Source organism: Drosophila elegans, unplaced genomic scaffold (genome assembly GCF_018152505.1).
Source record: "Drosophila elegans isolate 14027-0461.03 unplaced genomic scaffold, ASM1815250v1 contig_812, whole genome shotgun sequence".
NCBI classification, from domain to species: domain Eukaryota; kingdom Metazoa; phylum Arthropoda; class Insecta; order Diptera; family Drosophilidae; genus Drosophila; species Drosophila elegans.
Genome location: NW_024546165.1, coordinates 57,576 through 72,900, shown reverse-complemented (window position 1 = coordinate 72,900; position 15,325 = coordinate 57,576). Strand labels below are relative to the sequence as shown.

At 39.5% G+C, this 15,325-nt stretch overlaps 2 protein-coding genes across 5 annotated transcripts; one reads left to right on the top strand and one right to left on the bottom strand.

The window, feature by feature from the left end:
- Nucleotides 1-1,497: 1,497 nt before the first annotated feature.
- LOC108137803 (sarcolemmal membrane-associated protein) lies at nt 1,498-9,071 on the bottom strand. Of its 2 annotated transcripts, XM_017259714.2 has the most exons (5): nt 8,868-8,985; nt 6,516-7,854; nt 5,880-6,455; nt 5,317-5,820; nt 1,498-1,758 (listed from the first exon to the last, which is right to left on the bottom strand). In XM_017259714.2, exons 2-5 carry the CDS (start codon nt 7,821-7,823, stop codon nt 1,513-1,515), a joined length of 2,634 nt encoding a protein of 877 aa, XP_017115203.2. In that variant the 5' UTR covers nt 7,824-7,854; nt 8,868-8,985; the 3' UTR covers nt 1,498-1,512. The 2 variants fall into 2 exon arrangements, with proteins under 2 accessions (XP_017115203.2, XP_017115221.2); XM_017259732.2 differs by lacking the exon at nt 1,498-1,758 and having other exon boundaries at nt 4,547-5,820; nt 8,868-9,071.
- Nucleotides 9,072-10,988: 1,917 nt separating this feature from the next.
- On the top strand, nt 10,989-14,447 carry LOC108137824. Of its 3 annotated transcripts, none has more exons than XR_005977857.1 (5): nt 10,989-11,143; nt 11,232-11,322; nt 11,398-11,554; nt 11,633-13,935; nt 14,020-14,447. XR_005977857.1 is itself a non-coding variant. In XM_017259752.2 (5 exons), exons 2-4 carry the CDS (start codon nt 11,240-11,242, stop codon nt 13,917-13,919), a joined length of 534 nt encoding a protein of 177 aa, XP_017115241.1. In that variant the 5' UTR covers nt 11,006-11,143; nt 11,232-11,239; the 3' UTR covers nt 13,920-13,935; nt 14,020-14,447. The 3 variants fall into 3 exon arrangements, 1 of the variants encoding a protein (XP_017115241.1); XM_017259752.2 differs by having other exon boundaries at nt 11,006-11,143; nt 13,626-13,935; XR_001774064.2 differs by lacking the exon at nt 11,398-11,554 and having other exon boundaries at nt 11,005-11,143; nt 13,626-13,935.
- Nucleotides 14,448-15,325: the final 878 nt, after the last annotated feature.

The following is a 15,325-nucleotide window of genomic DNA, read 5'->3' as shown; positions in this document are numbered from 1 at the left end:
GATATTATTAGCGTTTAGCAAATTCTGGCCAGCAAGCTTACCTATTGTGCCGGCCCTCACATCTCCCTAATGCCCCTTTTTCAACAGTCCATCCGTTGGAAACGGTTGGAATTTTCAATAAATATGAAGCTCCGATTTCCACAGAGCACATAAACAAAGTCAAAAGGTCAACCATCTTTGTTTAAGTTTTGACGCGCTACAGCTGCTAAGTTCAGCTGAAATCATAATGTTTGAAGGTGGATGTGATCTGTGGAAACCGCAGTTTCACTTTTTTTCAAAAATCCCAACGGTTTTTCAGGGATGGACTGCGTGGAAAGAGGGTTGCACCCCAGGAGCATCGGCTAACTGTCGCATAAATTACTTTGTCAAAATCCGTCAAATTTTAACGGCGGACTAACTGGGAAGTTTTTTAAACGGCAAAAACTAATGGACCATCCCTTCAACGGATGGTGGAAATACGCTATTATGGACCTTCCGTTCAACAGATGGTGGCACGTGGATCGATCTCTGCTTTACAACAACAATATTCCGATCGTTATGCCTATATGTATAACTACAGTTACGCTATGATGATTTGCTATACATTTTGCGATCGTTCCTATGGCAGCTATATAACATCGTTTTCGGATTTAAATAAATTTAAACAATAATTCTAAAATATGAAACCATTACTATGTATCGAAGAATAATAAAATCAGTTCGGCAAGCTGAAATTTGTATGGTTACCCTTGCAGCTATTGCAAAATTTAAATATTCTTTAAAAAAATGTACTAACTAATAACTTTGCTTATAAAACAGTGAAAACTAATTTTTTCTAATTACACAGGCTTACAAATTTAAGTCGTCCACAGATCAAACCATTAATTTCCAGCACAGGACTCCCTGATTCAGAATATGACGCTCACAAAAATCTATGGTAGCCTTTTTTTTAGAGTAAAAAACGTTTTCTACCCGTTTTCAAGCCCATTAAATTTTTTCTCCAGTTCTGCTGAACTAATTTTGGTCACCGATAGTTTATTTTAAGAGAAATAGAACATTCGTCCGATTTTAATAAAACTAAAACCATAATTTTTTGTTTTCGAAAATTTTTGAACTTCCCATATTTTCGAAACTAGAGGTGGGCAAAAAAACTAATTGGTGGGCAAAAGTGGAAAAAAATGGGCAAACGATTCCGCTTTTCAAATTTCGAAAATTCGATTTTAGTCGACCCAACTTCTTTGAGCTAAAATAAGTCGTTCAATATTTTTTCTTTTGTTTGTTTTAATTGAAATTACTACTTTTAATTTTGGGCTCAACGTGAAAACGGAAAATTAAATAAAGCTTGATTATAGCGTTATTTATTAATAACTAAAAATGCTGCCATCCACTGTTCTTCTGTATTAATGAACTATCGGCGAAACGAACTTCTTAGATTCGATTGGAAATTAGTTAGATGAGGACAGCAATTGGTAGAACACGGTGCAGTAGCACTTGGTTTCCAGGTGTCGTGAGCTGGTGTTTAAGGTGCGAGATTTAATAGCCAAGCTGCATGTTGCTACTCCCCGAATCCTCAAGTCGTTCCTTGTAAGCTATCAGTTCTTCCTCCCGTTCCATTTGTAAGTTATTTATGGCTGTAATATCCTCGTTCCAAACATGCTCAGTGCTAGCTTGACTATCGTCCTGTCCCGAATTCTGACGCTGCGCACTATTTTCGACTCTGTTCTTCTGAAGGTTTCCATTGGAAGTCTCCTGTTCAAGCTGGTTTTTTAAAAGAATAATCTGCTCTTGCATGACGTGAGTTTCGCTAGTCAACCGCGCCGTTTTTTCCTTGTACGTATTAGCGCGTGTTATATAGTGAATCTAAATATATATATTTTTTGTAGCAGCGCCACGCTTCGCATATTCTTTTCCAAATTTTTGTAAAGAAAGTTGAACCATTTAATACACGATTTTTTTTATTCAAAAACAATTTAATATGTTTCACATTACGCTAGCGTAAGTTGAATTAAAATTATAATATAATGTATTGTTTTACATATATGTAAATAATGATATATATTATAGTTTATATCTCATAAAATATTATTTACTTACTGTTCAAGTAGGGCTGCGCGTCTATTAGATTTAGCTTCATCAGCAGGTTCATCGTCTGCTGTCTGCATCCCACAACATTTTAACACTGAATAAATCAAAGAAAACATAGCCTCGTGCCGCGCAAGAGCATTTTAAGTGAATTGACAGGGCCCGAAAAATACTCCGGTAACTTCCCGAAAAATTTGAGAGAGAAGTTCTCTCACAATTTTAATCTCTCTCAATTTTTCTAACTTTTAGACTAATTTCTTCTCGATTTTGAGATCTTTTCTTCTCGATAAGCAAAATGTGTTCTCAATAAATAAAATCAAGAACAATTAAAAAAATTTCTTCTCGATGAAGTGAGAAGCAAAACTACTGAAATGGAGCAGATTTTCTCTTGGTTTTTTCGTTCTATAATTTTCTGAGTGTGCAAAAAACAACATTTAACAAGTAAAGAGAGTTTTTCGTTACATACCCGGAACAATCAACGTTGGGATATTCTATCGGAAACAGAAGAATGGACTCCTCGAAGGCTACAGCGGTGCTAGCTTGGGTGACTGCACGATCTACATCAGGGATCATCATCACGTTTGCCTCAGGAGCCATTTTATGGAAAATTCCATGGCAGGCTATGGTGGTAATTTTTAGTACAGAGGCTAGATCGTAGCAGCCAATCGAGCTGCAAACTAAATAATTTGGCTAAAAAGATTGTTTAAGGAAATCGACAGATTGGACAGAACCCCGATTCTTCAGGTCAATAATACTGCTGCCATGAGGCTGGCCCAAAACACCGAATTCCATCAACGGTCCAAGCACATAGCGCACTAGCATTTCATCATCAGGGATAAAAATTGCTGAACAAGAATTTGGGATCCCACAAATCCCGCCTGAGAAACAACTCGCAGATATAATGACAAAGCCGATCCTTAGTACTCGTTTCCGGATTCTTTGCAGCAAGATTGGACTCTTCTGAAGGAGAAAAACACCATTTACTTTGCTTTATATAAGAGTTTTTTGTAAGAGTTGAAGATAAATGTTTCAAATTCAAAAATACCCGGCAAGTCAAAGGACGCTTTAAATATCATATTGATTTTATCATTCGATTGTATCAAATCAATACGATAATCACTTCACCTAAAAACTGTCGAAGAAAGTAAAGAAACACGCGTTTTGATTCTCAAGAAATATTCATTTTACTGGCCTAAGTAACTAAACAAGTAAAATTATAATAATTTCTGCTACTGACTCTTTACCAATTTTAAAAGCATTAATCTTATCTTATTTAACACGTAAATAGTTTGGCTTATATTTTGAATTAGTCTGACCGTTCTTTTAATATCTTTTTTTCCACCTCTTGCGATCTCGTTCATTCGATCCGAGGGGAAGGGGCTCCGCGCGTAACAAGCTTTACTTGGTGTCGTAAAGACCATTTGTTTGTACTGATCAAAGTGCATCAATGTCCGAATTAAAATAAATTGTTGTAACGAATTGGACCGCGAGGAAGATATTACTAGCGTATAGCAAATTCTGGCCGGCAAGCTTACCTATTGTGCCGGCCCTCACATCTCCCTAATGCCCCTTTTTCAACAGTCCATCCGTTGGATACGGTTGGAATTTTCAATAAATGTGAAGCTCCGATTTCCACAGAGCACATAAACAAAGTCAACAGGTCAACCATCTTTGTTTAAGTTTTGATGTGCTACAGCGCTAAGTTCAGCTGAAATCATAATGTTTGAAGGTGGATGTGATCTGTGGAAACCGCAGTTTCACTTTTTTTCAAAAATCCCAACGGTTTTTCAGAGATGGACTGCGTGGAAAGAGGGTTGCACCCCAGGAGCATCGGCTAACTGTCGCATAAATTAGTTTGTCAAAATCCGTCAAATTTTAACGGCGGACTAACTGGGAAGTTTTTTAAACGGCAAAAACTAATGGACCATCCCTTCAACGGATGGTGGAAATACGCTATTATGGACCTTCCGTTCAACAGATGGTGGCACGTGGATCGATCTCTGCTTTACAACAACAATATTCCGATCGTTATGCCTATATGTATAACTACAGTTACGCTATGATGATTTGCTATACATTTTGCGATCGTTCCTATGGCAGCTATATAACATCGTTTTCGGATTTAAATACATTTAAACAATAATTCTAAAATATGAAACCATTACTATGTATCGAAGAATAATAAAATCAGTTCGGCAAGCTGAAATTTGTATGGTTACCCTTGCAGCTATTGCAAAATTTAAATATTCTTTATAAAAATTATACTAACTAATAACTTTGCTTATAAAACAGTGAAAACTATTTTTTTCTAATTACACAGGCTTACAAATTTAAATCGAGAAAGTCGTCCACAGATCAAACCATTAATTTCCAGCACAGGACTCCCTGATTCAGAATATGACGCTCACAAAAATCTATGGTAGCCTTTTTTTAGAGTAAAAAACGTTTTCTACCCGTTTTCAAGCCCATTAAATTTTTTCTCCAGTTCTGCTGAACTAATTTTGGTCACCGATAGTTTATTTTAAGAGAAATAGAACATTCGTCCGATTTTAATAAAACTAAAACCATAATTTTTTGTTTTCGAAAATTTTTGAACTTCCCATATTTTCGAAACTAGAGGTGGGCAAAAGTGGAAAAAAATGGGCAAACGATTCCGCTTTTCAAATTTCGAAAATTCGATTTTAGTCGACCCAACTTCTTTGAGCTAAAATAAGTCGTTCAATAATTTTTCTTTTGTTTGTTTTAATTTGAAATTACTACTTTTAATTTTGGGCTCAACGTGAAAACGGAAAATTAAATAAAGCTTGATTATAGCGTTATTATTAATAACTAAAAATGCTGCCATCCACTGTTCTTCTGTATTAATGAACTATCGGCGAAACGAACTTCTTAGATTCGATTGGAAATTAGGTAGATGAGTACAGCAATTGCGATGCAGCCAATTGGTAGAACACGGTGCAGTAGCACTTGGTTTCCAGGTGTCGTGAGCTGGTGTTTAAGGTGCGAGATTTCGTAGCGAAGCTGCATGTTGCTACTCTCCGAATCCTCAAGTCGTTCCTTGAAAGCTATCAGTTCTTCCTCCCGTTCCATTTGTAAGTTATTTATGGCTGTAATATCCTCGTTCCAAACATGCTCAGTGCTAGCTTGACTATCGTCCTGTCCCGAATTCTGACGCTGCGCACTATTTTCGACTCTGTTCTTCTGAAGGTTTCCATTGGCAGTCTCCTGTTCAAGCTGGTTTTTTAAAAGAATAATCTGCTCTTGCATGACGTGAATTTCGCTAGTCAACCGCGCCGTTTTTTCCTTGTATGTATCACATTCCTCCTGTAACATTTCTATGGCTTGCTCTGTGGGCAAGTCGGGTTGACTACAAAGATTTTCGTAGGTGTCCACCTTTTGGTTTTCTAAGTTGCAAACTGAAAGGCAACATGCAGCCGTTTTTGCAGACGGTTCAGCATTTCCGTTGGGCAGAACATGCCTTGGAGCATTGTGTATAAGCTCATATCTAATGGTCTCTTTTGGATCTCGCGTAATGCCCATACTAAGTTCAGCTGCATCATCCGAAGCTTGAGCATCGAGCTTTTTCTTTGCCTCGTTCAGTTCACTTTCAGAATCTTCCTCGTCGTCGTTAAAAATGGCTCTCATCACCGCAGAACCGTCTTCACCCTTGCTAAGATCAGAGTTCTTTAGCAACTTAATAACGCTTGATTTGCGGATGACCTTCTTCAAATTTAAGTCGCTCATTTTAAGCTCTTTGTTCTAAAATGTAATGGGAATATTTTAGCAAACAGTTTCCACTGGGTAGCAATAAAAATTACCATATTTTGTTGACTTTTTTGCTCATGAATGCCTTTCATGACATCTTGTGATTCACCCAAATTATCATCGTCAAAACTTTGTTGTTCCTTATTGTCATCCTGAACTTCATCAATTTCGTACTCGTCATCGTCGCAAATTATGGCGTCCAATTGCTTCAGTACACTTTGCTCCTCCAACTTCTGTTCGCTATCATACTCACCGACGGATTTTTGAAGACGTGAGACCTGAAGACGAAGTTTTTCTAGCTCGCGGTTTTGGGAGCTCATTTTTTCTTTTACCAGCTCCAAACTGCGCTCCTCTTGTTTCTTAGCCTCTTGTTGTTGACGCAAAGATTCCTGTTTGTACTCAATGTACTCCTGCTGTAGTTGCTCCAGCCGAAAATTAAAGTCCTGCAATGTCTGCTTCGATGTGGCTACTTGAGCGCGCAATACGCAGCACTCGTTTTCTGATGAAGAGAGGGCCAACTCCATCTTGGAGAGCGTTTGCATAGCATCGCATCGTTCCTGGTAGACCTTGCGAAGGGCTTCTTTAGCAGTCAACTGATAACTAGTTTTGTCCTCCAGGAGCTTTACAACCTACCAAAATTAAAAAAAAAAATCAGTAATGTGATCAAAGCAGATTATATTATTTTTTACCTCGTTACGAAGCGCATTCTCCGGAACGTTTTTCTCCAGCATCTGCAGCTTTTTCTCCAGAAGGTTTATCTTGTGCAACAACTGGTCTTCAGTTATCATACTTTGCCAACACATGGCAGAGTTCTTTCGCGTCGATTCAAGGATCCCTTGCAAGCTGCTTAACTTAGCTTTCAGTGTCTTCTCCCTTTGAGACGCCTCCTGGAGAAAACAGTTTAGGCGTTGAACTTCGTCAAAGCTGATGCGGTTAGGCCCAGTCAGTAACATCTGGTCCGCCTCTATAGAAATTGCCTCCCGTCCATCGGGTAAAAAGAGGGAGACACGAGCTATGATGCAGCCGTGAACCTCCTGGCGCGAGTTCTCGATCACCTCAACACCAAACTTAACGGTATCACCGTAATGTAATTCCGCAGGATCATTGCCCAGCTTGTTGTCATTAATAAAAGTACCGTTGCTCGATTTTGTGTCCTTGACCCAGAAACGACCATCCGGGGTAAACCACAGTATTGCATGGTTTCTTGATAAAACCTTGCAGTCAAACACAGCGTTTCCCTCGTTTGCCTTGCTTTTGGCTATAAGGCGGCCCACCTTGCAATCCTGGTTTGGCTGCAAAAGTATAGTCCTTGTCTCAAACTTGTGAGACTTGGCCTCGCACTGTAAAATAATTTTTGCATCTCCGGTGTACGGCGCAGACGCGGACTCGGATTTTACGTCTAGTTCTGCGGAGGCCGTTGGTGCCAAAGGAGCGACCAGCAAAGTGCCGCAATCCATTTCCGACTGTCTTTGTGAGACGCTCTTGTTCAGAGCGCCCAGTGAGCTGTACAAATTTCCAGCATTAGTTACTTCCATCCCGACTCCGCCATTGTTTGCATTCAGCACAGAAGCCATGTGTAGCACCTGTTGGGGGCCTGCAGAGGGAACCTGAACAGTTGCACGATGGTCAGGGTTGTAAGCGCCCTGTAAAGTGTTTGTGTGAGAGTCACAAAGTTGCAAGTTGTTATTTTCCTGGTTCTCATTAGCTTCCTCGTCGGTACCGTCCTTTTCCATTGCATGAAAAAGTTGGTCCTGTTCCAATTTTTTTGCAGTTTCCATGTTTGCCGTATGCTGAGAAATATTTTGCTTGAGAGTCGTTGCTTCTCCTCCCCCAATTGTAGGTCTGGTTGTCTCAGACAACGCCGCGGATGAGTCTGTTAAGACCCCGTTGCTTAATGCTGCGGCTCCGACTGCTCCTGGTGCTGGGGGCGGCGACGTTGGACTTGGTTTCTGGTCATCATTCTTATTGGTATGCCATTCGTTGCTCACCAAGACCATCACTGCACAACGAAGTTCCCAGAACAAGTTACTAGTTATTATCAGGAGAAAAGAAAAGAGAATGATTTACTCTTTTTTTCAAGTGTATATTTATTTAAATCAAATGAATCGGCAAAACATTGAAAATCTAGAATAAATTCTGTGATGTCTATATTTGGGAAGGTCGTTTACGGTAACTGCCGAAAATATACTCGTAGATAATAATACTTCGTTATCTCTATGCCAGACCTATCCCATTTTTCCATCGTGTAAAAACATTACATTTTGTACAAGCACAGAATAATTTCGTGATCGTATCTACATTGAATTATAATTTATCAACCCTTAGCGAGTTTGGGATGTAAATACATAGCACCACCTAGAGCTCTGCTCAGTGGTAGGCGATGGAACCATGCCTAGGCCATTGGTCGGCACACTTATTATGACATGCTGCCAATTCATTGGTGAATCCGCACGGCAAAACTTGTCAATGTGTATGAGACTGCGGTTTTATGCTGTTGATGTCTTGCTCTGCCTTAACCCCAACCTAGGAACACAAAATAATGTGTAAGGGCAACTATACAAGGTGGTCTCAACGCATGAGCTGCTCTCTTTTAAGGAAGTTATTTTTGGCAGTCGTTTAAAACGATTTGTACCTCTTTCCAGCGCTTGTTTCTGAAAAATGTATCGTCCTCGGCAGAAGTGATGAGACCACCTTGTATAGCTGCACCATGAAGATCATAACAGTGAACGCCACACCAAATAAAGACGCAATCGGCGACTGATCATCAACAGTATAATTAATCGCGTAACTGCAAATAAATTATAAAATGACCGAGTTAAGACAGATGGCAGGGTAAAGGCCCCGGCTCGCTTTTGACAGTCGGCAAAAGAAGTACGGATTTTATTGCTTAATTAAAAGTAATAAAAATGCTATGGGAAGGGGATGGATGGTAGCTTGCGTCTAAGTGAGAATAAAACAAATAAAAAACATATTTTACCTTCTGATCTTGCATAAATCTTAGAGTACAACCTCATTGCGACGAGATGTGCAATTGAACTTACTTGGGTTTTAGTTTCTTTGCTCGATTTATTGATGCAACTTGTTTTATTTCCTTTCTTTCGTCTGCCACCGACTTGATTGTTTTTTGTTCTCTCACAAACTCTTTAATCGCTTGGCGTACTATGCACGATTCGACAGCCTATTGTAAGTTTTTATGTGGAAACGACAAAGAAAGCTAAGATTGATTATGGGGTAATCACACAAAGCACAATAGTGATTTTTTAACAAGACCATAAAATGTTACTGCTGAAATTATTGCCGGAAACATCCGTCAACAGACATAAGTGGCAAAAGAACTATTTTAAGAAGATTTTCTGTTAGGATTAAGATTTCATGTAAGGCTGTTAAAGCAATAATTTTACCTTCTTTTATTTAATTATGCCCTGGATACACCTGGACCAGTTATTCCGGCATTGCGATAAAGCCAAAATCAATTTTTTATACATAACTTTTAAGGGACCAAGTACTGTGGAAAAAGGCGTTTAAGTTGAGTTCGGTGCCGCCTCCTTGATTTTTTTTCGATTTCTACTGGTCATTTGGCATATCGTCTCACTATCGTGTTTTCCTCTCATACCTTACAAGAACGAACTGTAATGGCCTAGTCCCACAGAACACCATCCACCATCCATTTCCAAGATGGTCCGTCGGTCTTGGCGAGAAAGAATTTAAATTGGCAAGCCGGCCATCTTTGTTTCTGTAAGCCCAAGGCTTATAGCCTGATTCCATTGCCGCATTAGTGGACTTTTTAAATGTGCCTGATTCCATTGGCGCATTAGCATTTAGTAAATGCTACTCCGACATGTGAGTGGCACAAACAGCTGATCTGGGCTTGTATACTTTTGAATTTTGGCAAATCCAAAAGAAAATAATTAAAATTATTGAACATGAGTGATTTTACTAAACTCTGTAATGCTCAGCAGGACATCCATATTGCGACCGAGACATTTGCCAACTTGGATGACAAAGAAGAGAAGCTGATTGCGTTGTTATGACGGGCTTGCAATGGAGACCACCACAGGTTCTAAAAAGGGCAAGGATCCCCGTATATGTGAGAGTTATTTAATGCCAGAGATCCAGCAGTAATGCATTGTGGTAGTGCGAGCAGAATTTGCAGCGTGCGCTCTAGGTTTCAGTCATTTTTATACAAAAAAGATTTTAAATTCAAAAGACATCAAAAATTGCGCCAACCTTGCTTATAGAAAACAGCTGTTGTAGTGGTGGCACGAAGAAAATATCGTTAAACATCGGTATTTTCCAGTATTTTTTCTAAAAACTTTCGGGGCGTATGGTTTTTAATCGCATTTAAAAATCGCATTTATTTTAAATGCGGCATTTAGCCTTATGGGATTCCCTGTGTAAATAAATGCGCATTTGGCTAAATGCGTTTTAATGCGGCAATGGAATCAGGCTATTAGTCGAAAGAGAAGGGGGGCTTTGGAGGTTGACGCTCCCCCAGGCAGCAACATGAATACAGAGTAGATATAAACCATTATTTATAAGTTCAGATATCCATTTAACAACTAATCCAACAAAATAGTTTAGTTGAGTAAAAAAAATAAATTGTATATGCCACTGTGACTTTTGACGGACGGTGGATGGTGGAATGATGATGGTGGTTCTGTCAATAGGGTTTTGCACAGAGATCCATCCACCTTCCACCATCCGTTGAAGGGATGGTCCATAAGTTTTACCGTTCCAAAAACTTCGCAGTTAGTCCGCCGTTAAAATTTGACGGACTCTGACGGACTAATTTGCGATAGTTAGCCAATGTTTCTGCGGTGCAACCCTCTTTCCACGCAGTCCATTCCTGAAAACCCGTTGGGATTTTTGAAAAAAGCGAAACTCCGGTTTCCATTGTGCACATCCACCTTCCGATTTCAGCTGATCTTAACAGCTGTAGCTCGTTAAAACATAAACAAAGATGGTTGACCTGTTGACTATGTTAACGTTTTGACGAGCCACAGCTGCTTAGATCAGCTGAAATCGGAAGGTGGATTTGGTCTGTGGAAACCGGAGATTCACATATGGTGAAAATTCCAACCGATAGACTGTGTGGAAAGAGGGCATAAGGCACCAGTCCATCATCCATCAAAAATCCCAACCGGTTTGCTTGGATGGGCTCTGTGGGACTGGGCTATAAAGAAGATATATTGGCAAACAAAAGCGGGAGGCTATTCGTTTTAATTTTTTCATTTGAAAGCATGCTCTTACGAAAAGTTTTATTATACTAATTCGGTACATTGTATCATTACCCCGAAAGCAAACTCTTCAAGTTTGGGTATAGGATACATTTTCGCTTAAGATATTCTTTATATAAATTTGTATTTTTCGTTCACAAATAAAAAATAACTGACCCTTTCTTTCAGATAAACCCATGTACTTGAGTTTGCTAAGTACATACATATACTCGGAAGCTCTTCCTAATTACGATAACTTCAAAAGTGATAAGGAACCTGCGTAAGTGTACCAAGGCTATTAAGTTCTATGGAATAATGGTTAAAGACTATTGAACTATTATTCTATTCTTAATAGTCTATTCTTTGTACAAACTAATGCCAGAGGAGAGCACTTACCTTCCAAACTCCCTATACGCTTTCCGAATACGTCTGGTGTAATAAAAACTCCCGACATGTACATATGTATGTACATGCAATCAAACAATCCGCGCCAATATTTAAGAGCTGCACGGGTAAGTATCAACGTGGTCCCCCATAAAAATCCTAACTAGGAAATTTTTGGCATTACGGCCTTTAAATCTAAAGCCTAGTATTCAGATCGTCGAAATCCGTACGCCAGCTTGACCCCGGTACTCAGATCGACAAGATAAATACCAGAAAATTGCAATGCGCTGTCAGATTTTTCTGTGTGAACGAACGCCAGGCCCCGGCGTAAAGAATATGAAATTTAATATTTTGAGGTTGGAGTTGGAAGAGCATAGTATTTGTCGGATCAAATAATGAACGGAAAACTCAAAAAAATTAGCAACATGTACAGCAGTAATACAATGTTGACGACAAAATAGTCCCGATCCATTTTGATGTCACTTTTGTTGAACGCGGTCCAAAATATTGCTGAAAACATGTATAATTTTACATAGTTAAATAATATATATACATTTACAGTACAGATAATGATTAACTAAAGTTGCAAGCTTCTGCGCCTTCTTTCCCATCGTCCATCGTCCATCCCATCTCCAATCCCCTTCTCCGTTCCCTCACCGTTCACCATATCTGAAAAAACCACAACAAATAGATAATGGTCTTATTTAGCAGAACAACATGATCACTGATCACTGATGGATTTTTTACGATAGTTTTGCTAACCGTGTATGATCCCTGATCATGTTGCAAAAATTCTTTCATCAGATCAGCAAAAACGGAGAATAAAAACATTTCGGCTAGCTTATATCTATGGTGTAAGAATCGATAAGAATAAACAGAAAAATTAGAATGTAAATAAAACAAAAATAAAAAACGAACAAAAAAGACAAAAATTAATTATTAATTAATTATAGTTCGACTTTTGTGTCAAGCTAACTTGTTGAGTTTATTTCTGAGCTCCCGTATTTATTAAAAAATTGTAAACAAATTTGGTTTCTTTTTGTGTTTTCTCGGTTTTCTGAACTTTGCAACATAAATTTTGCAGGTCTTGTCCTTTCCTTTGGCAGGCCGGCTGCTATGCTTAACCTTTATTTTTGTTTTATTTTTGTTCTTGTCCGGCTAAAATGTTTTTCAATTTCAAGCCGTCTCTGTTTACCTGTTGTAAAAGCAATATTGACCCCCATGTGAGTAAGCAATTGGAGTTATTTAGTCTATTTAGAGGCGATTGAGAAACGTAGGCCCAATACCTCTGTGAATCGCAGCCTGATTTAAAAGCTTGTCCTTAAACTTGCTTTGCCCCCGGCACGTAATGCTTGGTTTACCTCGCGACCTTCTGTATCCTCAAGTATCCTCATTCGCGCCAAAATGTACTGTCCCCGCTAAGCCAGCCAAACGTTGAATCTATTCAACAACCTGCCCAGGACAGTCTTCTGAAATTTATTGATAAGTTAAGGAAGCAGCAAGAGAATGCTGCGATGGCTCAACCGGCTGCAATTGACAAACTGTTGGTACGCTTTGATCAAATGTTATCGATGATGACGACGACGCTGCATGATGTTGCTGTGTCTGAACTTAAAAAAGTCCTTCGTTTGGCACTTGGGCCCACAGCGATTCCGAGATTGCTGAAGTTTTGCAGATGATTTGGAAAATAGTTTAACTCCATTTGACTTTGCAACAAGCCAAGAAATCCAAACCACTCTCTCATTTGGCCCTCCTGTTAATGTGCGTCCAATAGACAAGGGTGAGGTTCGTGATCATAATAGGCGACTAATTTCCACTAAGGCTTCTGGCATTAACGCGATTGATGGAAAGGCCTGCCTAGCTCAGTCATTACGCAGCTCTGCCAACTCTTGATGCCCCCTAGACCTTGGTCATGATGGTACCAAAAAAAGAAAAGAAAACCCGAGCTCCCCAGATTCCTATCGGCCGATTAGTCTCCTATGCACTTTTTCTAAGATTTTTGAACGGATCAAGCTTGCTAGGCACTTAGCTATAGCTGCGTTTGATGAAGCACTTCCAGGCCACCAGTTTGACTTTCGTGTTTGCCATTGTGCTGTTAAGCAAGTGCACAGAGTAGTAAATCATGTACTGGGTGCTTTGGAAGAACGCAAATACTGCTCAGCTGTCTTTCTTGATGTTCGCTTTGTTCGTCTTTGACAGGGCTTGGCACGAAGGTCTCTTTTCAAACTAATGTCACTTTTGCCTGAGGGATTATGGAAGCTAATCGTGACATCCTTGGATAAAACGGAGTTTGCTGTCGACATCCGAGGATATCGCTCTGGACTACGCCCAATTCGTGCTAGGGTCCTGTATACGCACGCGGTACACTCCTGGCCACCCATGCAGATGACACTGCATTTCTTGCAGTTGGTAGTACCCCATCGAGTGTTTGTCTTCTCGCTGGAACATTGCACTGAACGTCGACATCACGACGTCACGAGGCACAGCCTGTGATTAATCTCTTAAAAAGGTACAAACGTACATATCAAAGGCGCTCAGTAGAATACTGGGTTTGAAATGAATATGAAATGTCTAAAATCGTGTGTTTTTTCAGGACGCGGGAGTGCCGACGGTTGCGGAGACAATTTGTAGCTTTTCAAATCGATACAGAGATCACTTGCCGGATCACAGGAACCGTCTCTCTAGACGTCGTGCTACACCATTGGGTCGACAACGTCTCCGCAGACGGCACCCAGCGGACCTGTGGATTATTGGCCGCGACAGACACGGGCGTCTCTTATAACAACACAAGAACACTGACATGCTTTTACCTGCCCTGCCCTTAATACCCGAATATTTGGGATCTTTGAACACTTCTAAGCATACACGAAAACAAGGACCATCCTTGTGTGACGTTAAAATAAAAAACTACTTAATTATCATAAGCGTTCAGCAAAAAAAAAAACTTGCTAAATACGCCCAATAACACCAAAAATCTACCAAAAACTTATGATAAAAAATAAAAAATAATGAAAGCCATAAGTAAACAAAATTAAAATTTCAAGGTATAACGTTAATTTAAATAAGAGCTGATCTTAACAGCTGTTGCTGTAATTGAAGGTGCTTCACCTGTTGACTTTGTTTACGTTTTTGACGAGCCACAGCTGTTCCGATCAGCTGAAATCGGAAGATAGAAGGTGGATGTGCTCTGTGGAAAAAGGAGTTCCACATTTGTTGAAAATTCCAAGAGGAAAGAGGGCATAAGTTGATTTGATGTCAGAAAACCGTAGAGATAAGCAATAAGGCAATAGTTTAGTAAAATATCGATTCTGGCAAATGCAGCGAATCTTCGATGCTTTTGTTGCTCATAATTCTCTCTTAAGGACCAAACACGTGTCTATCTAACGCCACGCATACGAAGCCACACTCGGCCTCAGCTCGCAAACTGAGTCCCCATTCTACCAAAACTAATATCTAGTATATCTAGTATACCAGCACAACCCATGGTCATGCCTGTCGAAATGCTGCACTACATGCTCTCCGACACGGCCATTCTGACATAGACACGTCCTCGTGTCTATAATAAACCTCTCAGTTTCATTCCAACATTATAATTTTATTGAATACTTCAGAAAAACTTAACCAAGTAATCTCAAATTCATAGAATATTACAAATCATAATGTTCTCTTATAGACCATTTCTTTCCTTTACATTTCCACTCAACAGATCATTTAAACATTATCAAATTATAAATTAATCATTCCAAGTTATTAAGTCATAATCCATGAAACCTATCTTGTCTTATACTAGCCAACTTCGTCTACTGCCAAACACATTGGCTTCGTCCATGGCCCAACACATGGCTTCACGAATTCATCAACCACATCGCTAATCCATCGCCCAACACTTGGCTTCACGA